Raw genomic sequence first — 25,339 nt, forward strand, 5'->3', positions numbered from 1 at the left:
GTCTCTATCTGCTTTTTAGGCACCCTTTAAATATTGGAACATGGTGATAAAGTCTCCTCTAAGCCTTCTTTTCTTTTCTTTTTTATGTAACAAGGACCAAAACTGACCACAATATTCCAGGTGTGTCCTGACAAGCACTGAGTAGAGCGGGATTATGACTTCTTTATCCGGGTGGTGGTGCCCTTATTGATGCAATCCAACATCCATTCTTTGACACAGCAATACATTGTTCACTCATATTGAGTTTGTTGTTAGCCAGGACCCCAAAGTCACTTTCCACGGAGCTACTCTCCAGCTAGATACATCCCAGCCTGTGCTGCACTCCTGGATTATGTTTCCCCAAGTGCAAGACCTTACACTTCTCCTTGGTGAACCTCATAAGGTTCTTGTTAGCCCACTCTTCCATCCTATCCAGGTCTTCCTGCAAGGGGTCTCTCCCTTCTTAATTATTCTTCCCCACTCAGTTGGCATTATTAGCAAACTTCATCAGGGTATACTTGATCCCCTCATCCAGATCACTTACTAAGATATCAAACACCATTGCGACTGGTATCAACCCGTGGGGGACCCCACTTGTGACAGGTTGCCAGTTTGAAGAAGAGAATTCTTTGGGTGCAGCCTGCCAGACAGCTCCCCACCCACTGCACAGACCACTTGTCTAGAACATAACACACCAATGTCTCTAGAAAGAGACTGGGGAACTGTATCAAAAGCCTTGGAGAAATCCAGGTAGACAATGTCTACTGCTTGCTCCACATCAACCAACCAGGTCACTTTTTTGTACAAGGCAGTCAAGTTTGGCAAGCACAGTTTGCCCTTGGTGAGTCTATGCCAGTTTTTCCCAATCATGTGCTTCATTTGAGTTGCAATACCCTCCAGGAAGATTTGTTCCACAGCTTTCCCAGGGATTGAAGTAAGAGTAATGGGCCTATAATCTCCTGGATCCTCCCTTAAGACCTTCTTGTAGATGGTGACATCCTTAGCCTTCTTCCCATCTTCTGAGATGTCTCCTGGTGGCCGTGACCTCTCAAAGATTAGCGATCTCACAACAATGTCAGCCAGCTCTCTTAACACCTTTGGGTGGATAATATCAGGGCTCATCCATTTGGGTATTTCCAGTGTTTGCAGTAGTGTTTTCCTGGTATGAGATACTGTCTTGCACTTTCAAAATAAGTTTGTAATTTGATACATGTAACATAATGCTGCCACATGAGCATTTAGATGTCATTTCAGGTATTAACAGAGAGAAATTAAATTTGACTTTGTACTTTGGAGTTTAGTGTTGTGTGGATATTTTAACCTTTCAGTTGTGTTTCATTGGTCACAAGATCATATTTGAAAGCATTGAAGTTAATTTTATGGGAAACTTTTGTTCTTCCAGTTATTGCTGTTGACATCTTTGACAAGTCTAATTTCACGGGAGCTCGAATACCACGATTTCATGAGATTAAAGAAGATTATCCAAAAGATCTGGAGTCATCTGTTGTCTTCCCTGATACTTTATTCAGACCTTCAGACAGGAAAGGTAAACCCCTTCTGCTGCTGTTCAGAGTGGAATTTTGACTAGCTCCCAAGGAGCATGATTAATCCTCATGAAGCAGAGTGGTACTGAGGTGAAAGCGCAGGGCGACCATCTACACAAGTGAACATTATTTAGGGGTGGAGCAGCTGTGCATACTTCTGAGGCATTTTGCCTGCCGGCAGCAACAGGAACATGGAGGGGCTGCATAACTGGCTGTACCTGTCTGTCAGGTCTTGCTTGAGGCCCCTCAAACTACCCTGTCAATGAGAGAGAAGGTCTCTGCCTCAGTTCCCACCGGGACAGGGTGGGACAGACACCTGGAGCCTGCAAGTCCCCACAGCCACCTTTCCCTGGTCCCTGCAGAAATGGAGGGAGGGGATGTGAGAGATGGAGAATGCAAACCTGGGAGCAGAGCTGTGTTACCAGAACTAGAGAGCTTGTAAACAGTTACTGAGCTGCTCAGGAACATTAGTGACGAGGGAGAATACTCGGGGAAGTACCTTCTTCCTAGTGTCTCTGGAGTGGGTACCTGAAAACTGCTGAGAGGAATCACAAGTTACCTTGGGCAAGGGAAGAGAGAGAGTAACCTAAAATGGGATAATTATACATGTACCATAGCTGAATATCCTCTGACTGGGGAAACAGTAAGACTTGTGAAAATAATACATAATAATTAATAAACTAATACAACTTTATGACTTTTCCCTGTAAGAAAAAGGGAGATATTAATTTGAAGAGATACTGGCAAAACTGAAAGCTCTTTTTATGACAGAATTGGCAGGGAGAAATCCCATGTGACAGATAAGTGTATTCATTACTCTAGCTTGGCCACATGTAAAGGTGCATGCAATTTAATAGCATGCATATTGCTTTGATGTTCTCTCCTAATTATGCATGGAGCATATAATAACTTATGAATCTTCTGGCTTAGAAATGGCTTATTTTCTAGCTAGACTAAACAGTTATTCGTGGTTCAGTGACTATTTGATTATCAGATGTATAACCATGAAATGTACTAAAATATTATTAAAATTATCAAATGTAACATTAGTGTTACATACCTAGCTATAACAACAGTAACATTTCTGTATCTCTGCAAAGCAAAATCAACAGTTTAAATGATAGCTCTGAAGTTGTGTGGGAAGAATTTAATATTTCTGTTAATTCCATAGCAGTGCCTACAATGAAGCCTTCAAATCAAAAATTATCCTCTAAAGCAAACAGTGATGCACTAAGTCCTGAGAGTGCTTTTGCAAAGAGAAGGAAGCGACACCCTGATGACTCAACACATCATACTGTTGCTATGGTCATTATATACAGATCCCTGGGACACCTCCTGCCTGAAAACTACGATCCTGATCGAAGGAGCTTGAGGTAAACATCACACCTGTTAGTGAATTTTGCAGATGCTTCTTCCACTTGCTCTGAGTGTCAGGGATAGACAGTGCTTCTTTAATGCTAACCAAATGTCTTCTGTGCTGCAGCTGTCACCACAGTACTGTCTCTTGTCCTCTTCTGGCAGACTGTCAGTAGTGCCAGCAGCTCTTGGAAACACAGCTGTGTAGAAGGCTGACAATGCATCTACTTCGCTTTCTGAAAGGAAGCAACTGGAAATCTTTTATCTGCAGAACCTGCCAAATCAGTGCTTTGCATTTTAAGTTTAAATCACTCTGCATTTTTTCTCCTTCTGCAGATTGCCAAATCGCCCTATTATTAACACACCTGTAGTGAGCACAGCCATTCACAGTGACAGGGAGCTTCCTCCCAACCTGGTGGAAAAGCCCATCATAGTGGAGTACACCATGCTGGAAACAGAGGAGAGAACGAAGCCCGTCTGTGTCTTCTGGAATCACTCTATCACGTATGTCTCCTTCTTGCTCTAGGGCTGTGTGTGGCCTCGGTCTCAGCAGAGAAGTTCTGCCCAGGAGGATAATTCTGGAGAAATGTCCTTTTTGCTCAGTTTATTCAAATGGCAACTGACTTCTGGTAGTCTTTTTTCAACAACCTGGGAAACGTGGTAATATTCATCAAACTCCTCATACAAAGGAGTAGCCATTTGGCTCCTGAAAAGTGCAGTGCCATCAGGCCTTTCTGCAATGCTCATTTTCATTCAGCAATAATAAATCTCACAAAAAGCTCATGCTTTTTCCCTACAGATTTATATCTGGGCAGGCATAGACTGACTCTAGGCCCTGAATTCATGGGTCATCTAGGGACCCTAGATCAGGACTCTCATTGCCCTCTTTTTAGGAGGGCATCTGCACAAGAGATGATTCATTTCTTACACTGGTTGAATCTTCTCCTGTTACACTCCAGTGACTGTGGACAAAGTACATGGCAAGGAAGTACCCAACCTTGATGCCTCAGCCTGGCCCAGTGCAAAAAATGAGAAAGTAAGTCTTGATGTCAAGAAGGAGGACTGAGTTTTTGCAGATATCATTATATGAATCAAGATCATAAGTTTTTGGATCTCAGACTTTTTAATCAAAAGTCAGCCCAAAGAAGCACTGATAAGAAGTGACTATTGTGGATCTATATTTTTATGAAAAAAAAATTGCTTAGTTTAGTGAAAAATAGAAGGGAGAAGAAATAGCTTCTTTGGGACCTTGGACTTCTTCCAGTTATTGGGAAACAGTCATGATATATAACAGAGATATATAAGAGAGTATTTGACACCCTGGGAGAGAAAAGATGAAATCTTTTGAAAATGGCTCATTTAGGTCTTTTGTAGTCAGTCGAGTTAAACATGCACACATATTGTACTTGAAAATGTGAAAAATGTTAAGAACTATATATATTTATGTTTTGTTGGGTTTATGGCATTGTGGAAACAACAGAATCCTGTTAGAGATATTTGAAGAGAATGAATAAAACAAAAGAAAATGCGTTGAGAGGTAACTACTTGCTCTGCGTGTTATAATTTCACAATTTTGTAACTGCTACATATATAATGTAATTTTTGACCATAAAATCAGATATATAGTGAGAGGATGATACTCTGCCCAGGGTAAGGGAGGTAGATGTTACTTGTTTCATAATAGCCCAAAAACTCTAGTAAACCTATAGAAAAATCCAGGCAAACTAACCAAGGATCTGATTACCTACTAGTGAAAAGCTTCAGGACATATTACCATTTGAAAGGATCAATTGTGTTCACAATAATGAACTATTCCATTTACCTGCATGTGAAGTAGTGTATTTGCTTGTATGTACAGATGCTTCTGACAGTTATGAGGGAATGGCAAGCTCCTTTTCATAAATTCTTAAGCATTGTAGGGGCTTGAATAACTCATTAGCTCTAAAGTGATTCATCTATTAGCTATTTGCTGGCATCTTCAATGGCATTGTTGTCTGTGTTACATCTTCCTACAGCTGCAGTTGAAAAGCAGCTCTCAAACTGCATGTAATGAGAGTTTTTAACAAGCAAGTACATTTCAAGAGAAAGTGATACCAAAACTGTTTAACAAATACTTTATTGCTGAATGAAAAAAGTGTCCTGTCACATCTGATTAAAAAGTCTCAGTAACTATGAAACTATTTTATTAATCATTAACTCCACAATAGAGTTGATAGTGCTCTTTCTGGTAGGTGCCAACTATGAATATTTCTGTCCTCTCTGGTTGTGAAGCAAGACCTGCTCTGGAGAGCAATAGCATCAGGAGGCAAGGGGAGGTCAGAGGATGGCTCTCAGGTGTACCTTTTCTTCCCATAGGATTGGTGGGACAGGTGCTTGGTCCTCCAGAGGTTGTGAGCTGTTTTCCAGAAACCGGAGCCATATCGCTTGCCAGTGCAACCATATAACCAGCTTTGCTGTACTGATGGACATTTCAAAACGAGAGGTTAGTGATGTCAGCATCATGATTTTTTGAGGGCTTTAGTTTTCAGGGGCTTTGATTCAGAGCTTGAACTTAAACTTTGAGCAAGGCTCAGAGCATTGTCAGCAGATCTGTCCTATGTTGCAGTGTGTCAGGAGTGCTTTGCCCCACACCTGACAGCACTTGCCGCTGGGTCTGCTGAAAGGAGCTTCTCTACCTTTTTGGTGCACGTTCTAGGTGCTGCTTGTACATGTTCACCATCGGAGTGACTTAAAGGTCTTTTCCAACCTGATTCCATGATTCAAGATGCAGCATCGTCCACTCATGTTGGTCCTAAAGCAAAGTTGACTCGATATTAATGAAAACATGGACACTCCAAGTAGTAGGCTTGATTGGAGAAAAAGGAAGGGAAAACTCAGATACCTTGTCAATGTGTCTTTCTACAGAACGGGGAGGTGCTTCCTCTGAAGATTGTCACTTACACAACCGTATCCGTCTCCCTGGTGGCTTTGCTAATCACCTTCATACTGCTGGTCCTGATCCGCACACTACGTTCCAACTTGCACAGTATCCACAAAAACCTGGTGGCTGCCCTTTTCTTCTCTGAGCTCGTCTTTCTTATTGGCATCAACCAGACTGAAAATCCGGTAAGGGTTACTCTGTGCTTATTGCTAGAGTTGTTGTCAAGCTTTAAGTCAGGGAGTTCCTACCGCAACTTTTACCTGCTCCCATCTATTTCACTTCCTCTTCCTTTTCACTTCTGCTTGGCCCCAATAGTCATTTGCAAAACATTAGACTTTTAATATATTCTTGTGTGTTTTGTGTGATTAATAGTAGTGCCAGGAGATAGGACTATATCTTATTTTCAAAGAATATGTAACAGCAGCCCTATTGACAGCTTATCCCAGGAATGAACCCTGAATAGAGATTTCTTTCTTCTTTTCCATCAGTATGTTTTCTGTCTTGCTTTGTCTGTTCAGTAGGAGGCTCTCCAGTTTCTTGTGCAGCAGGTACCTCACAAGCCCAAAGAGCTCCTGGTGTTGACTGGTAGGTTGTCAACTATGTGTTGCTGTGCAGGTGCTAATATGCATGTTGCACATCCACCGTGGCCACACAGCTATTATGGAGAAGCCACTTGCTAGGCATGGGACAGCTTGCTACATCCAAGAATCAGTAGGAAACCTGTTGCTTTGCTTCATGCCTTTCAGTCGCAGTGGTTGTTAGCTTCAGCCCTTCTATTGCCAAAGCTTAGTGCTGGCACCTCTAGCACTGTGCATGTCAAGAAATGCAAGCTGTGAATGGACTGAATATGAGATACATGCCACACATGAAGTGTGTACTCTTCTGTACCTGGGACCTCATTGCTGCTGATTCTTAGTAGCACACATCTCAAAAGTCATTGTTGCTATATAGACAGGTAGGAGACAAGTGGGCAAGGATTCCAGCACTGTATATGTTTCAATCTAAATTTTGAGAGGGAAGTACTACCTGGAGATAAAAATATAACACCAACAACAACAACAACAAACAAAACAAACAAAAAAACCTGATTCCATGCTGTCCAAGCAGCAGAAATGGGAGAACCTGCCTACATTTAATGAGTATCATCACCATTATTGTAATAACATCATTGCCTAACCACACATCCTCGCTTGCTGTATAATTTAAATCTGAAGTGTCACCCTGGATTCTAAAATCCATTTGAGCTGTAACATACATTTTAGAATGTATCTGACCTTGACTAATTTTAGCTTGCAGTAATGGAGTGGTGTCAAGACCTTTTCCTAGTGAGAGACCTCTCTTTTAAAAATGGTCTTCCTAGGAAACCTCCATTCAATAGTATTTCTTTTGTTAAACTAGATAGAATTGAGCTGCTTGAATTCTTCAGCTTCTGAGGTTCAGGTTAATCTGTCATCTTTTGGGGGAATCTTTCTTTCTCTACTTTACCTTTTGAAAAATTGTGAATGCTAAACTGAACAAAGATTTCTAGCTGGTACTGTCACTTCCACTCCCATGTTGCCCGGTCTCATGTTACCAGGGCCTCCAGTCCCTTATCTGCAGCTATGGTGAGAGGGAGAGATCCTCTGCAGCGAGCCTGCTTTCACACCATGTTGTCTTTGCTTCATAATACGTAATTTGTATATTAAAATAACTTTGTTCAAATGAACTCACGTGGCCCACTGATCCACAGCGCTTTGTGTTAAGTTGACCTTTCCCATGCTTTCTTGAGCATGCTGCTCATATTTCACTCTATTTCACTAGCAAGAGGTTTATAATCTTTCAGTTCCCTGACATGAATACTGAGGTGCAGAACACCAAGCCCACTTCTCTGCAGAATCCTACCAAAAGTTATGCAATAAATGATGGCTTTTCATTTCCAGATTCCTTTCATAATATCATGAAGCATTAAACAGAGGTTTGTAAGAGTAGTGAAACAGTTTGTTACAGCAATGCCACAAATACAAATGAGCATATTGGTGAGATTGTTCTCTTTCAGGCCTTCACATTTTCATGCTTTGATGCACATGGTGTGATCATGTCCTGCACTCTTACCAGGACTTAGTGAAACACTCCAAACCTTTAACCCTTTTACAAAGTTACAGAATATAGTTAATACATCAGAAAGCCACTCCTTACAGCCTACACAGTCAATTTGAGAAGTTAGGAGAGCTGTAACCCATGTCTTCTTGAGACAATTATTCATCTGTCTGTATGGAATGAGAGTTGTCCAACGAGTCATGCACTGGTGAACATAAAGAGGTAAAGAATGCTGGAGCACAAATAATGCTTGGCACCCAGCCTGGCTTTTAGGGGTTTCTGTAAAGTAACAGTCACATTTCTGGGCGAGGTTTTAATCTTTCCCCAGACTATTGATAGAAAGTGATTTATTTTCTTTCTTTTTTTCTTACCTGAAAAAGGTAATGTTCAGGGCAGCAGTCTACTCATATGCAAGCAGGAACAACAGAAAAAAAAAAAAAAAGCCCTTCTTACATAGAGGGGAAAAATGACTTTTATTTGGTGAGTTACATTTTCAGTAACACTTGGTGTTATAATAAAGCTGATGCAGTAAGTGAATCCAGAAAGCTGGCGGTCTTTGTATGATTCCTTATTCAGCAAAGTTAAACATGGAAACTTATGTTTCTGAGCAATATACCATGGGAAAAGAAAAAAAAAAAAAAACCAACTCATGCCAAAATCTGAAAGCATCTGTGCTACACAGGAACAAAAGATTCTGAAACACAAGGTAAAATGTTTTGGAACAAAATTGAATGGTCACACGAAGTGCTCTTGAAATTCAAACTTATCAACATATCCTTGGCAAAATCTTGTGTTTCTAAAATTAGAAGGTTAATGCTTGTGATCATTCCTCTTTTCACCCATGAAGCTCTTAACTTGGGAGGGAAAGCTGGTTAGCAGTCTATGAAGGTTGAAGGTTTCAAGGTGGCCATTTGGTCACAAAGATGACTTCAGATGTCAGTTTGCCCACTGATTTCAGCAGGTCTTCATGTTTGCTGCTTTCAGCCTGGAACTGCTGAATGGTCCACTTTGTGCTGCTCGCATGGGATAAAAACCAAGTCCAAACTGGGTCTGGAAGCTCCAGATCCCTTTGTTCCTAGCTAAAGATAGGAAATTTCCAGCCAGAATTAACTTGCTTTCTCTTTGTCCTCTTGAATTCTGTGTCTGACTGCAAGTAGCACAGCCCCAAGAGAATAGTAGAGCTAAGCATTTCTGTATCCAGAATATCCTACAGTCTGGCCATTATGGCAGATTTCTACAGTGTGCAGGAAAGGGGTTAATGACCCTGCTTAAGCCAGGGAGACTATAAGCCACTCTCCCACTTTGTAGTAAAATACTCTGATTTTGACCCATAGAGTAGGTTGTGATCTACTTGTGGCTGCATCATTTTAGTTCACTAACACCACAATCCTTCCATGACTTGTTGAAAAATAAATGTGCAAGGTATGCAGGACAAAGCTGCAAGGGCAAAGCTTCAAGGACAAAAGAGATGGCCACAGCCTTACCCCATAGATGCATCCATGGTTTTGCTTCTCAGTTATATTTTTTCCAAAGAGTTCCAGAAAAGTAGCTGAGATGGAATACACCTTTTCAGACCTATGATACAGACACACAGGCACAAAAAGGTGTGCTGATCTTGTTAGGTCTGAAGATCGCATCATATTTTGCCCATTTGTGTGAGACATTTCACGTGACTAGTAAGAAAATTCCTCAAAGACTGGATTTCTTTGTTTAAAGTCTAAAGATCATCACTATCTTCACTTTTCCTGAACTTAAGCTTTATGGATTTGTGTCCCCATAAATGAAGTTTTCCAAAGCAAGGAGGACTTTCTCAGGGACTCATCCTAAATGGAAGACCTCAGATCTTCTCACAGCTGCCTTCCACCTCTGCCAACAAGCAGTTTCTTTGTACGTTTTTTATCTACTAACATCAGGCACAAAACATAGTCGGCTTTAAACTAAAACTACCAAAATGGCACACATCCTTTGAGAGCAATCTGTATCTCTCTCTATATATATCTGGAAAGAATGAAGTAGCAGGAAAACCTATAGGATGGTCCTTAATGTGGACGTGGGAGGCATGAAGTTGGTGCAGTGGCCGTTCTCCGGAGCAGTTTGTTACCTTTGCGGTGAGACCAGTTTAGCTGATGCAGTTAAACATGCTGTGGGAGAATTTAGTGTAGTGGCATTGTGCCACTACCTGGGCAGCGACCAAAAGCATCCTGACTTGATAGGGTTAAGCTGAATCACTCAGAACAGGCCACATAATTTTAAAAGGCGGGGGGAAGGCTTTCACAATATGAATAGCTTTTCTGAAACTCTGAAAAACTTCATTGATCACAGTATGTTTGTTCCACCTAAACCTTTTTATTACACTTTCCTGTAGCCGCACAGATGAGCCGGTGACTCACCAGGTTGTGATTCAGAAGAACAACTCTAATTACTTTGCACTTTCCCTTCTGCAGTTTGTGTGTACCGTGATTGCCATCCTTCTACATTATTTCTACATGAGCACCTTTGCGTGGATGTTTGTGGAGCAGCTCCACATCTACCGGATGCTAACTGAAGTGAGGAACATCAACTTCGGACACATGCGCTTCTACTATGTCGTTGGCTGGGGCATTCCTGCAATCATAACAGGTACCCTCCACCACCCCAAAAGAGCTTTGTTTCCTTTACCTATCATCTTCACTGTCCAGATGCAAGAAAGTTATCCCATCCACGACAGCTACGGGTGCACTCAACTACTGCTGTCACTTTCAGTGTTTTTATGAATGAGGGCAGCACCAAATCATGTCTATCAGAAGTCAGCTGCAATTTTTTAAGTCTCTGTACCAAATGTCTATTGCCCCCTTCAAAGTGATACTGACAGTTTTACAATAACATAAGCACAATTGCACCTAGATTAAATCAAGACTTGAAAGTACTGCTTGGGAATAAGAGTATTTTTAACAACTTTGCTAGTAGCATTCAGAAATTTTCCTGTCCTGTGGTGGTACCATGGGATATGGACAAATAGTCTCTTGAGAAGGTAGTTGCAGTGGCTTCAGAAGCAATGCTGCCCCACAGGACTTTACTACCCTTCTCTGGACATTGTGTTGCCTACATTCAACCAGCAGTAAATGCTTCCTGAAGGGACTCTCAGCAGTTCTATTTTACTTGGTGTAAAAACAAGCTGGGAATATTCAAGCAGCTTTTTACTTCATTTCAGATACAAAGGCAATAACTTCCAGTTGAAGAAAAGTAATGAAAAGCCAGAGGCGGTAATCTTTTAAACTGTTCCAGGGTGATTTACAGGAGAACATCGATCTCCGCCCTCACCATGCCTATTTTTGCAATCTCATTTCTAGTGCTACCCTAAGCACATGGTGCTGCATTAATTCAGGCAGACAGCTCCTTGGGAAGTGTGTTTCACGGAACAGTTGGAGTGGGGCTTTTTGGTTCATCTACTTCATCATGTATCCGTTGCCATATGGGAAATCAGATCCTAGGCTGTCAGTTAACTTTTATCCAGTTACTTTTATTTTTACAGATAACAGCATACTGTCAGCAATGGCAGAGGTTTAGCTGTCTCTCAGGTTTATAAAAAAAAAAAAAACAACACAAAAAACTATCACTCATACACACTTGGAAAAATATTATGGAGCAAGTGAGACTTGAAAATATATGTTGTTTTTTTCTCTGCTTTAAGAAAGTGTAATACCAAAACATAGAGTAAGTAAGTACAGATTAGTTCTCTCTTCAGAGAGCTGGTAAGTTTTTCCATACCACCTTGTGCAGGAATAATTTCTACTTTTATCCATTTATCAAGAGCACAGTGGAAGGCACGGCCCAGAGGGCTCTGCCTGTCTAGATGTGTCCCTGATATTTTAAATAGACATCATTCTTGAACTTCTAAACTATTTCAGACTTGTATAATTTTTATAAGTACATACAGGACTACTGCAGCATATTCAGGAATGTTTAAGTGCAATCAGATAATTGGCAGCATCATTTCTGGTAGAAAAGAAGTATTGTCATTAACCAGCAATAAACTATTTGCATTTCAGAACATGTAACTCTTCAGAAGATTTTTGTCAGAAAGATTTTCTCTTTCATGTTTACTTTCTCTCCTGAATTTCAAATTAATGCAGACCTTCTCAACAGCAGTGGCTTTGCTCTGTTTTGACTTCTTTTCCATTTTGCATGTTCAAACTGACTTTCATTTCAAGCTAGGACATAGTGGTTCTAATCCATCTGTGGTGGGACAAGGCTACTTGCAGAAGGGAACCTTGACCTCTAGGGGAGGGAAAACTTAGTAATGTGTTTACATAGGAAGCACTCCAACAAGAGCAGCCATGTTTAATCACAGCATAAAAAAAGCAAATATCCATGAATAAAAGTAGGATGGAAGTTGGAAGAAGTCTTACAGCCATCAAAGGAGTGTGGATCTGGAATATTCTTCCATGGGGAATGACAGTGGAACATTTTAAATTTACTTTAAGCTTGCTCAATTTAAAATGTAGTTTAATCTATCTAGGAGAGGTATTTTATGATTTGCTTGCCTCAGGAGCAAAGGGCTGGATTTGGCATCCAGCAAGAACCTTCCAGTTATCTTTGTGGCAGCACACCAACTGGTTGGCATGTGTGTGCACTATCTGTTTTGCCATGGAAGCTATAGTGCTCATGTTTAAACAGGTTCTTACATAGCCCTAAAACAAATATCCCCCCAAAAATGGCACTTTCTAAATCTGCTGTTTGCTGTGAATCCTAAGTGAGGTGATGAAGCAGGAAAGAGATGGCACAGGCCCGCAGTCTCCTGAGTGACCTGCTGCCGCTGAGCTGGCAGGAGCTCAGGAGGGTGGAAACATGCCTCTCCAGCACGACCTCCCCATGGTGTGCCCTTAGCATGCTCCTGGGATCGATATTGGTCCCCCTAGGACTCTTGGCTCTATGACCAACCCCAGTTCCTGCCAACATCAACGAGCTGTAACATAGCTCATGCACTTAGTCTGCTCAGCACAGCCAGGCTGCAGCATTTATCTGATGTGCCAAAGTGATTCTCTATTTTACCTTGCAGTAGCTTCATTCTGCCTTTGGGTGAAGTGTTATTTCACATATTGATGACTGCAGTAAAATGTGAACCACGTACCTTAAGACTGCAATTTGGCCTATTTGTTTAATGGAGAAATTTAGGGTAGTATTTTGAGAGTGAAAAAAATGTTACTGACTGCCAATTACTCTTACAGCCAGATGTTTTGTCGAACAAGCTTGTTTGATAAAACAAGCTAGCAGAGCTTGTTTAAGTCCCACTAATGCAGAAATCAAGTCCTGAGAAACAGTCTGTGTCTGTAGAATTACATTTATATAAAATACTTTCTGGTCCCTTAATCATTTATGTCTAGCTTTTTCTCAGTGGCAACTGTTGAAAGGGGTAGTAGAAGGACCAATGGGAGCAGGGGCGGGGAATAGTCCTAGCTCATTCCACATTTCAGAGCAAACAGATCCAATACCTATGGCTTTGCCAAATAGCCAGTTTAATTTTCGTAAACTGTAGGCCTGTACCAGATGTGAATACTGGTTGTGTGCCAGCTTCAAGCAGCAAGAGTGAAGCACAGCTACCTCTCCCATTTTCAGTGTCTTTTCATCAAAGCACATGGGCTTCAGTTCAAAAAAGACTTTTTTTGATACATGTGAATTCTTGTGGAGGAGAGCACTGCCATCAACCTTGGCCGCCTGCTCGAGTCAAGACATATGCTCAATGCACTAGATGCTCCTGATGCTCAGACAACGTGCTGCAGCCATTCACCATATGTCATTGGCCACAGGCCTCATAGGGATCAGTTTCTGTGTCTTGAAGAAACAAGACCTCGGCAGATAGGCTACACCTATCTAAAAGGGAAAAGAACCTTTGCAAAGGAACTAGCAGAGCTTGTTAAAGCAGCTTTCTACTAGACGTGAAGGGGGAAAGGAATAAGACCAGCCTCACTCGAGACAGGCCTGGGGGTGGCACACCACTGTTTGAGTGACTGTGTGCTAGGGAGGCCCTTCTCGGTCATCATAGTGGAGGGAGATCCATGTGGCAGCAAAGACACAAGGACTGCTGATATATTAGAAATGATGGAATTCCTGTAGGAATTAGGCTTTCTCCCCAAAGAAAGACGGCAAGATCAATAGCCAAACTGAAGTGCTGTCTACGTCAATGCACACATCATGGACAACAAACAGTAGGGGCTGGAAGCCACTGTGCACGAGGTTAACTATGTCATAGTTGCCATCATGGAAATGTGGTGAGATGACTCACACAGCTGGAGTGCTGCAATGGATTGCTATAAAGTCTGAAGAAGCCATAAGTGAGGAGGGAGGGGTGGTGGAATGACCTTGCGTGATAGGGAGTGTTTTAATTTTCTAGACCTCGATGATGGTGACAATAGGTTTGTGTAAGAATCAGTGGAGTGGCCAACAAGGCAGATATCATGGTGGGAGTCTGTTACAGACCATCCAACCAGGATAAAGAGGCAGATTAAATATTCTATAAAGCACTGGGAGAACTCTCACAATCGCTAGCTCTTGTTCTTGTGAGGGACTTCAACCTACCAAATATCTGCTGGAAATAAAATACAGCAGAGAGGAAACAGTCTATGCAGTTCCTGGAGTGTGTGGAAGAGAGCCTCATGACATAGCTGGTGAATGAGCCAACCAGAGAAGGCATCCTGCTGGATCGGTTTGTGAACAGAGAAAGATTTGTGAGTGACATGATGGTTGGAGGCCATCTACCAGGCAGAACTACCGCCTTGGACTTCTGGAGGGCAGACTTGGACCTGTTTAGGAGACTGATTGACAAAGTCTCTTGAGAGTCAGTACTGATGAGCAGAGTCCAGGAAAGCTGGATGTTCTTTAAGATAGAAATGTTAAAGTTGCAGGAGCTGGCTGTCAATGTGTGAGAAGGAAAACTGGTGGGGAAGAATACTGGCCTGAATGAAATCAACTTTGGCTGCAAATCAGGATTTTAAAAAAGAGTATATGACCTTTGGAAAAAGGGATAGGCAACTCAAGAGGACTACAAGGATGTCATGAAGTTATGTGAGGAGAAAATTAGAAGGGCAGAAGCCCAACTAGAACTTAATCTGGCTACTGTTGTAAAAGACAATAATATTGTTTCTGTAAATACATTAGCCACAAAAGGAAAGCTGAGGAGAATTTCTATCCTTTTGGATGCCAGGGGGAACATAGTGGCAAAGGATGAGGAGAAGACTGAGCTACTTAACACCTTGTTTGCCTCAGTCTTAAATAGTAATACCAGTTGTTCACTGGATACCCAGCCCCTTCAGCTGCAAGACAATGAAGGGGAGCAGAAGAAAGCTCCCATAATCCAAGGGGAAATTATTAGAAACCTGCTGCACCACTTCAGACATACATAAGGTCGATGTGGCTGGATAGGATGCATAAGGGGTACTGAAGGAACTGGTGGAAATGCTCACCAAGCCACTTTCCATCATTTACCAGCAGTCCTGACTAACTGGGTTCTCACTCAGAAGACTATTTGAGCCAGTTCTCTCTAATATCTTTAGCAATGATGTAGATGAGTGGATTGAGGGCACCCTCAGTAAGTTTGCGGACAGCACAAGGTTGGACAGGAATGTTGATTTGTTTGAGGATAGGAAGGCTCTACAGAGAGATCTGAATGGGTCGGGTCCATGGTCTGGGGTCAGTTGTATGAGGTTCTGCAAGGCCAAGTGCCAGGTCCTACATTTCAGTCACAACAACCCCATGTAACACTACAGGCACTACAGTAGCTAGAAAGCTGCCTGTTGGAAAAGGACCTGAAGGTGTTGGTCAAGAGCCAGCTGAATATAAGCCAGCAGAATGCCCAGGTGGCCAAGGGGGCCAACAGCATTCTGGCTGGGATCATAAATAGCATCCATCAGGAGTAGTGAAGTGATCATGCCCCTGTACTTGGCACTGTTGAGGACACACCTCAAATACTGTGTTCAGTTTTGTGTCCATCACTACAAGAAAGACACTGAGACACTGGAGTGCATCCAACGAATGGTAATGAAGCTGCTGAAGGGTCTAGAAAAGAAGACCTATGAGAAGCATCTGAGGGAACCAGGGTTGTTTAGCCTGGACAAAAGGAGGCTCAGAGGAAACCTTATCACTCTACATCTGCTTGAATGGAGGTTGTAGTGAGGTGGACGTTGGTCTATTTTCCCAAATAACAAGTGGTAGGATGAGAGGAAACCCTTGAATTACGTGAGGAGGGGGGTTGAATTGACATCGGAGAAAATTTCTTCAGCAAAAAGAGTTGGTAAGCACTGGAACAGGCTGCCCAAGGAAATGGTTGAGTCACATCCCTGTAAGTATTTAAAAGAAGTGTAGATGTGGTGTGTCAGTGTGGGACATAGCTTAGTGGACTTGGCAGTGCTACTTTAACAGTTGGACTTGGTTATCTTAAAAGTCTTTTCCAACCTAAATGATTCTGTGATTTGGCAAGTCAAAGGCAGCAATCCCAGTCCGTCATCATATGGGCAAAGTTTAGATCACAAATCAGCCAGCACTGTAAATCAGCAGGTAGAAGTTGGACTCCCTTGGATTTATCCAGGCTTTTAAAAATAGAACAATAACAGGTGTGTTCTTAACCCAGTAGCCCTGGGGACATTAGCAAATTCCATTTCAAACACACTGAAAACAAGGTGAGGTATGTGGGATCACAGAGCAAAATGAATCCCACTGGAGCTCAAGTGGTTTACTCCCATAAGTTCCCAGGTTCCTTTGTCTCTGGTGCTATTTTAAGGGTAGCAAGCTCAAGGCAGTTAAGAATGCCTTTCTTTTTTTCTTCTTTTTTTTTTTTTTGTAGTCTCCTCAGTTATGATTCATGTTGTTCTGCTCCATAAGCTCATTGAGATTCCTCAGCATATCCCTCACCCATAAGGTTTCATCATATTGTGTGAGTTTCACTATAAAACTGTGCTGAAACAGAATTAATTTGGGACTTGCATTTATTGTCACTGTTACGTAGCTGTACTTTGTTCTGGTAGGCAAAACTCACGGTGTCATTTGATGTGGAGCGACCAGCATGAAGGGTTTGATTTCAGAAGTTTTATGTTAGTATTTTCCATTATCATTTACTTCCTGAACTGTCCTGTTGAACAGATTTTGCCATTATCATTTTGTTTGTCAGAGAAAGAATTGAAAATGTGCCTGGTTATATAGATCTTGGGAGCACCTTTCTAATGTACTTTCTCTTCATTTCGTGACCCAGGGCTTGCTGTTGGTCTGGATCCACAAGGCTATGGGAACCCAGATTTCTGCTGGTTGTCTGTTCATGACACCCTTATCTGGAGTTTTGCTGGGCCCATCGTAATGGTTGTAGTTGTAAGTATGGTGGAGTTGGTATCTGGAGCCATCTCTTCTTTATTGCTACCTTTTTCTTTAAGTTTTGTCAAAGGGTAGTCATAATTCGAAGCAACTGTATTCTTTACATCTGCATTTAATTTTTTCCCATTTGCTTTCTTCCATGTTTGAAGGGCTGGGCGGTGAGCTTATTAAATCAACAAAAAGAGCCATTACAACTCACTTCTTCCAGAAGTCCTAAAGGAAAGTTAAATAATTCCAGTTTCAGGAATTTAAAAGCGTGGGCTGGAGTTTAATGTGTCCCTTAAAGCTTCCCTAAGTAACAATGCACCAGAAGATAAATATTCATGGTGCAACTCTGTCTTCAATACCAAGTCTCCTCATCTCAAAACATATGAAGCAGACCTGGAAGCAATGTAGACTGGGGTCACAAGTCATCAGAGACATGGGACAACCCCCACCTTACGATCAGCTAAGTGAATTAGGAGCCTTCAGTCTGGAGAAGAGAAAGCTACAGAGAATGGGGAGGGAGGAGCATGAATTAGCATGGTGCTCTGGAGAAAATGACTGTGGAGCCAACCCTTCAGTGTCTTTTCAAACACAAGCAGTAGGAGGAGGTGGCAGATTCAGAACAAAAAGGACGAGATGCATTGTTTCTCCACAGCAAGTTAAGTTTAAACTCCCAGAAACAGGGCAGTGGCAGTGGTAAAGCTCTGAAGGGTTTCAGAAGGTGAAGGACCAGACAAATTCACAGCATTGATATTCAGTATGAGTGATTAAATACAGAGGCACAGCCCCACCTAGTACATCCCAGCTGTGAAAATCAATGGAGGCTGGAGGAGTATTCAGAGGAAATAGCACCATATGCTTGCTCTGTTACTGTATTCTTATATTCTGGTTTGGCCAGCTGAAACAAGATGCTGGGCTGAGTGGCCTTTGGTTGGACAAGGACAGGTACTCTTGTGTTTTTATCTTTCTTTCAAGCTTCTTTGCATAGGGCTGTCTTAACTAGTTTTCATCCAGATCAAGTCCCAGGTTGTTCTTGACTATGCTGGCTTGAAATGAGATGAATCTTGGAACTTAGAGACCTGTAAATTGAAGGGGAAATATTCTTGGCACCACAAACCATCTTAGGATAAAAATTGCATTTTTGTTGAAACTAGAGCTCTAACAAAATGTACAGAAAGAACCTATGCTGTTGTCTCAATTTCCCTTCCAGATAAACACTGTCATCTTTATACTAGCAATGAAAGCATCGTGCAAACAGAGGCAACGGTCATTTGAAAAAAATGGAGTCACGTAAGTTTGGGTTCAAAAACCTGTAGGTAAAATTTTGGCCAGAAATAATAAAGGGACACAATTCCCTAAAAGCAAGTGTGGGAGCAGGAAAGAAAAAGGGTATTTGGAGAAGACAGTGACAGTCAGCATTGGTAGAAGCAATCTGAGCTGATTCAGCAGTACCTGCTCCTGCACTTCCCTTGGAGGCTCTCTAAAACTTCCACAGTGGTGCTCTACACCCACCAGCAATGGTAGACAGGTGAAGGGAGAGGAGAGAAAAAGGTCTGATCTCTTGATGGTATCTTTCATCATAGTCGCTACAACACTGTGCATCACCCTCCACTCATGATGTGCCCAGGAAGATGCAATTCTGGGTCTCCTCGTGCTTGCCCTTGGCTCAGAACGGTCTCCCATAATGAATGCCTGGCTACTATCCATGTTGTGCCAGTGACCTATTGAGGTTCCCTTTCTGAGGGACAGCTACTCCCCATCTGACTCCACATGGGATGAGCAAAAAGTCTCACAAGCTGCCACCTGCCGCTTCCCTGTGCTGCAGCAGCAGCCTGTTCCCATTAAGATCTGTTTTGCCCAAAGCTCAGGGTTTACCTGTGAACTGAAATGTGATTAGCTAGTGGCAAGACAGACGCACACCCCCCCCCCCCTTTTTTTTAAGGCTTCTAGCTATTTATTAATCCCTGTTGGTTGTGGGTTTTTTAATCTCCCTAAAAATTGGCATATAAATGCTGCTTAATGGCATCTGGTTTATTCATAATATAGAACTTTTGCCACTATAATTGTGGCCATCTTTTGAAAGCCTCTGTGGAAATAATTGTTTTCATCAAACAAGTATTCCTCTGAGTGCCCTCGATCCCCAACCTTGGACTGTTACATTGAGAAGGAATGTGAGAGTGAACTTGCTAAACAGACATGAGACAGATTTGGCCATTTACCACCCGGATCTTTTCCTCAGAGTCAACAAGGCTGAACAGCATGGGCTTGGCAAAGAGCCTGGTTTGTTTGAAGAAAACATTGGAAATGAACTTGAAAAGAAATCACCTCTTTTTTACGTGCATATGCTAAGTCATTGAGTAGTGCAATGAGAGTTGGGAATTGGGATCTAGTGAGGGCTGCCCTCATTTTCCCAAAGGGCCTTTCCAGTTGCCAGATCATTGGGCATATGGCATAGCCCATGCAGAGCAGTTGGGCTATTCTTTTCTCTCCTGTCAGGCTGCAAATGCCCTTCTGTGTTTGCCTTACAGCTCTGTGCTGCGAACGGCGTTCCTGCTCTTGCTGCTTGTCAGTGCCACATGGCTGTTGGGTCTGATGGCAGTCAACAGTGACGTCATGACATTCCACTATCTCTTTGCCATTTTCAGCTGCCTGCAGGTAAGTTGGATGGCATATTGTCTGTGACATACCTTAGTGAGCACACTGCAGCAGCCAGACCTCTAGAAACCTGCTAAACATGAGCTAACTTAAGAACACAGATGTCAAGTACATTTTTGGCACTCTTTTCTCAAAGAGAGAGCTCCTTTCCCCAAAACTGGAACTTGAGTGATTGCATCTCTCACTTTTATTCATTCTAAAGGTAAGTGCTCTACTATTATAACCTGTGACAGATAAATAACAGTAGGCAATTATACCTCTATCCTATCAGAAAGAAAGTCTTTGTTATTGTCATCTGTGTGCTCATTGTTAACACCTGTTCTGTTGCTACCATGAACACGAAACTGGTTTTTTTCCACTCGGAGGGATGGGTCCAAGTTCAGTGCTTTCAGAAATTAAGTTGCTGTTTGGAGAAATGAGTCAAATAATTATTTTCAAATACAACTAATTGCATTAGGGTTTTACTGGATTGCCAGTACTAGTGTACATACTTGTTGATTAAAGATGCAGAAAATAGTTATTTGTAGGTGACTTGGTATGGAAGTAGTCGTGAAGCTTCAAGATGGTCACAATTTGAATGTAACTGCCATGGCAAATACCTGCAGGATTAAAACTGCTACTGCCACCAGGACCTTCTTGTCAGCTGCGGCACAAGACCCACAAACAGTAGTCAAAGAGAAAACAAAGTCTGATGGGTCTTCTCTGGAAATGAGTCTCTGTGCCCTGGAAGCACACTAGATAGGCCAGCCTGGAGCAAGCTTATTTTGCCACTTCAAATAGTGTGCTCTGAAATAAATGCATATATTGAGGCTGTAAAACCAGGCTTCCACAAGCCTGAAATAAAATAAAATTTAATGTAAACCTGATGAGAGAGAGGAAAGTCAGCAGCTGGAATTCTCCAAATTTGCCCAGAGAGGCACAGTGCTATGTAATGTTTCACATCACTGCCTTCTTTGAACTTGCATTTTTAAAGAGACATTTATGTGAATTTTGTTAATCAATAATTCCAAAGTACTAATGCCAGCTAAGATCACATCTGATGGAATATTTAGAAAGTGAACTTGAAATTTAAAGTTACTCAATTACTTTGGCTAAAATTATGAACTGCATGCGTCTTGTGATGTTGGTACAGCTGCAGCTTAATGAGTGATTGGCTACTCTATACTTTACTGTATCTGCAACCAAAATTCCTAACAATTTAGCAGCTGTGTGCATTCCCTAAGAGCAAATACACCTGAAGGTATACATGTGCATGCTCACTGGCCCCAGTGAAAATTGTTAATGTGTATTCCTGGCAGCAAACAACTGCCCATCCCTGGGGATTTCAGTGATTTTCCCAAGATATTCTGTTGGTATTGATGAAACAAAGAACATATGGGGTAAATGTTGGTACCTCTCATCTCCTAGTATCTCTTCCTGTCTCACAAGGCTTTCTTAAGTTCTCTTTGCAACAATACTAAGGACATCTAGCAAAGAAGTTCCCCATTTCCAGAGGCTTTCATTAAAGGCTATGATATCTTTATGTGCTGCTATTGTTTTTACTCACCATTGGTGTAAAAGCTCTAAAGTCTTGGTGCACGTACTACCCCAAAACTACATGCAGTGTTTTCCACTAGGACATTTTGGTCCCCATTGGATATTTTGAGAAGCAAGTTCCCTATCCTCCTGCAGCACTGGTGCCTTGCTCTGCACTGCTTTGTCTTGTGCGGGTGGACATCCCAACGGACAGAGGGAGCTAGAGATGGGAGTGGGGCAGGAACAGCTGCTGGGGTAGTTTCCATTTTGCTGCCCTTTCTTGTGAGAGCTTTGGATGTGCACAGGGCTGTGATGATGTTCTGTGATTCCCAAATGACAAGGGAGTGTGGCACCTACCACAGGCTCTGCTCTGTAAGTCCTGGAGGAACACATTGTTGTATGTGTTTTCCCAGGCCTTTTATGCTCATTTGATCTTGGACACAAATTATGAAGAAATCCCAGGAGATCAATCAATGTCATTTCAAAGTTGAAATCATTGACTATGAAATAGAATTCAGAGGTGGTTTCAAAATATTTGTTCTCTAGTATCTGTATTTGCAGGTTGATAGTAATGACTCATTTACAATTATTCTTCCTCTCTCTAAAATGATCCAGGGGCTGTTCATTTTCTTCTTCCACTGTGTATTTAACAAAGAAGTCAGGAAGCACTTGAAGAACACTTTAACTGGGAAGAAACCTCTTCCAGATGATTCCACTGCAACAAGAGCTACTTTATTAACTGTAAGTTAAAAACACAGGGGGAAAGCACGCTCTTGCAGTAGAAATTGCCAATAAAATAGACTTAGAGATTACATGTTCGTCATTAAGTGTATTTTCTGACTAAATTCAGTGGCTTGTACAAAGATTATGGATGGCATCTCAATTTTTTCCTGTATTTTAATTACAGCTATTGAAAGGAAAGAACTATTTTGTCAGCATCAAAAACTACTTGATTCCTTCAAAATGTTATGTATTTCTGGGTAACATAAGCCTTCAGCATGATCATTTGGTATTGCTCTGTGTCTTTTTTTTTTCCCTCTTCAGCGATCTCTGAACTGTAACAACACGTATATAGAAGAGCCAAATATGTATCGCACAACTCTTGGGGAATCCACTGTCTCTCTAGAAAGCACCGTCAGGTCAGCCAAGAGCCACAATAGCTACCTTGCTTATATTCTCAGGTAATCAGGTGGCAGGTGCATGGCTTTCAGGTGCTTGCCTTTCCTTTTTCATTGCCCTTGTGGAAAACAGAAATGCTGTTGTTCAAATGCTGCTTGTTTTGTGTCTTCAGAGTTCTGGTTGATGTGACTGACATTTTCTTTCATGCATTTTCTTCTGCATGCATCTTTGGTGAGAGGAGTTCTGACAGCACAGTGGTTAACCTAACTATTATGTTAACTGTATGGACTGTACTTCTTGCCTGTTACAATTGAGACATGTCTTAAGGAGTGAAATTCAGCTTATTAACTTCAGGCTTTTTCAGAGTGTGATTTGTGTGGCCAAAGGCAGAGAGCTACATTAGCATAACCTATGTCTTGCTGTAAAAGTCACCCCACTGACAGAGTGGCTAATGTCTACTGCAGCAGTCTGTGTTTGGCCAGAAATACCTTGTCTGCATGTCTGCTTTGTTAAGAACAGTAGAGTGACCAAGAAAGTTATTCTCTCTTTTTCTTCTCAAAAGGGATGAGGCTGCTCATAAGCTTAGTGGATCCTCAGGTCAAGCACGGGCTGGTCAGACTGAAGCAGATTCCTCCATTTTTCATCGGAATCCATCAAAATCCAATGGTAAGAATTATTTGTAAATGTGATGACCCACTTGTGCATCTTTTCCTTCTCCAAATTTGTTTCAAAGACTTTTATACTAGGAAGAATTGTTAGTTTGATCTGATGTGTCTCGTTCTTGCTATGCATTTGGCGTAACAAGATACACAACAGGAATCCTGGAAGTACTGTGCATCTGATAATTGTGATGGTTCCATTTTAATCTGACAGCTGTCACAGCTGTTGACAGATTCTGGCATGCCCTTTCTTTCTCACAAATTGTGTGCTATTGCTCTTGATTTTTAATTGGAGATCTTTTAACATTGGATACTCGAGGCAGTATCCTCCTTTACTGCTCTGTGTTTTGTACAAAGAAATGAGTAGTCTCTTGTCTGATTTCCATTCATTTGGGTCTTGACATTAAATTTTGTTGCCTTATAGCAGTTTTTAATTTGTTTAAGTGCATTTGCAGATTCTTAATGTTTCTAGCTGCCTTGGTTTCCTTATGTGGTGTTTATCAAGATCTGATGGAGTTACTGTTCTGTATACTGAATAGGGAAAAAAGTGTCCTAATTCAATTCTACACCTCCCATGTACACAAAAGGTCCTGGCCGCTAGTTGAGCCACACAGTTGTGCTTCCTGTCATTACTTAGATGGATGCTGCAGTTATTGTGAATTAATCCCATGTACACTTATGGATGTAAGAGCTCATTCCTGGTATGGCCCAAACCAGACTCCTGGCTTTTCTTTCTCCTTGAGTATTTGTCAAATAGCTTTGTTCAACTCCAGATGACGCTCTTCATCATTGTGTTTCCCCTTTTTGACTTTATAGAGCACGATTCAGACTCTGACAGCGAACTGTCCCTTGATGAGCACAGCAGCTCTTATGCCTCCTCCCATTCATCAGACAGTGAGGAAGATGGGCTTGAAGCAGAGAAAAGTTGGAACACATCTACTTCCAAAAATAATGACCATGGCCCACTTCACAGCACACCCAAAGGTACTTCCAGTGCAAAAGTAGAGCAATGGATTTATTCACTTAAACAAAACAGCTGTAGAGTAGGTGGGACAAATTTGACAAACTACCATACGGTTGAGACATCATCCTTACCACTGTGCCTTTGCTGTCTCCAGGTTAGAGACCTTTCTTCCTCCCAAAGGCTTGTTCACAGGGGTGACTGAGCACAAGGGAAAAGATGCTTGAGCAAATTTGCAAATTACAGCACTCAGCAGAAAGTGGGCTTTGCAGGTGCCCACTGCACTTGGAAACAGTGCTACCCAGTCAGCAGTGACATATGAAGGAAGAATAAGAGGAGAAAAAAAAAATCTGGTTGTTTTGAGGGCCAGAGGAAGAAACACCTGCCTCTTCTCATGCAACACAGGCATGTGGCTTTAGCTGTGTCAAAGCCATCCTGTACCTAAACAGTTGGAAATCATTGGCCATTAAAATGAATACTGTGTGACAGGGTACAGGCACTTCTAGACATAGTTCATCTTGTCCTAAACAAAAGGCAGCTTGAAATGGCAGACATCTGGGCTGTGTGCTGGTGGTCTGCACAGACGCAACACAAGGTGCCTTGAGTGCCCTCACCCTTCAGAAACCAACCTCCGGAAGGAGCCAGTGGGATCACTGGTCCTGAAGAGCTGAGAGGGCAAGTTTGCCTCACACTTCCCTGTAATGGAGTCAGCAGCCTTGCTTGAAGAAGGGTTTGGACACCCTGCCACCCTACCAGGTGTGTTTTGTGAGGGTTGCTGCACTGTGAGGGTAGTGCAGTCTGACATCTGAAAGTTTGCTCTGCTTTGGCACACAACTCCCTCCCAGCTACAAGGAACAGGACTGGCTAGGCAGCGGCTGAGAAGACATATGAAAAGTAGTTTTCGAGCTAGTATTTTTTTGCATTGCAGTTGATACCCTTCCCAATCATGTGAAACCCTATTGGCCCACAGAGTGTGTAACGGCCAGTGACAGTGAGGACCCCAGTGGGAAACAGAAACTCAAAGTCGAGACCAAGGTCAACGTAGAGCTTCACAGGGAAAACCAGGTGAACCACAGCAATGAAGCACCACAGGACAAGGAGAACGAAGGGCAGCAAAAGGAGAACAGACCTCTGTCCCACCAGAACAACCAGCAGCCGGAGCAGAGGAAAGGTAGCACCACCAACCTAGCCTCGCAGCCGGACTGGCAGACTGGGGGGTTAATTAGTTTGTGTG

The 25,339-nt window shown here is 42.1% G+C and overlaps 1 protein-coding gene across 1 annotated transcript in view; it reads left to right on the forward strand.

Annotated features, from left to right (window-relative positions):
* The window catches only part of CELSR1 (cadherin EGF LAG seven-pass G-type receptor 1), a 171,073-nt gene that overhangs the window by 142,290 nt on the left and 3,444 nt on the right, over positions 1 to 25,339 (forward strand). Inside the window, exons 20-33 of the mRNA XM_068166429.1 lie at positions 1,382 to 1,525; positions 2,695 to 2,896; positions 3,216 to 3,383; positions 5,235 to 5,361; positions 5,784 to 5,984; positions 10,320 to 10,494; positions 17,096 to 17,208; positions 18,407 to 18,486; positions 19,725 to 19,851; positions 21,982 to 22,107; positions 22,411 to 22,547; positions 23,048 to 23,151; positions 23,961 to 24,128; positions 25,034 to 25,276. Of these exons, the coding sequence (XP_068022530.1) occupies positions 1,382 to 1,525; positions 2,695 to 2,896; positions 3,216 to 3,383; positions 5,235 to 5,361; positions 5,784 to 5,984; positions 10,320 to 10,494; positions 17,096 to 17,208; positions 18,407 to 18,486; positions 19,725 to 19,851; positions 21,982 to 22,107; positions 22,411 to 22,547; positions 23,048 to 23,151; positions 23,961 to 24,128; positions 25,034 to 25,276 (2,115 nt within the window). The remainder of the gene's footprint in view (positions 1 to 1,381; positions 1,526 to 2,694; positions 2,897 to 3,215; positions 3,384 to 5,234; positions 5,362 to 5,783; positions 5,985 to 10,319; positions 10,495 to 17,095; positions 17,209 to 18,406; positions 18,487 to 19,724; positions 19,852 to 21,981; positions 22,108 to 22,410; positions 22,548 to 23,047; positions 23,152 to 23,960; positions 24,129 to 25,033; positions 25,277 to 25,339) is intronic.

The sequence above is a fragment of the Melanerpes formicivorus genome, unplaced genomic scaffold (assembly GCF_026170545.1).
Source record: "Melanerpes formicivorus ecotype bairdi unplaced genomic scaffold, bMelFor1.0.p_v2 SCAF_3, whole genome shotgun sequence".
Taxonomy (NCBI): Eukaryota; Metazoa; Chordata; class Aves; order Piciformes; family Picidae; genus Melanerpes; species Melanerpes formicivorus.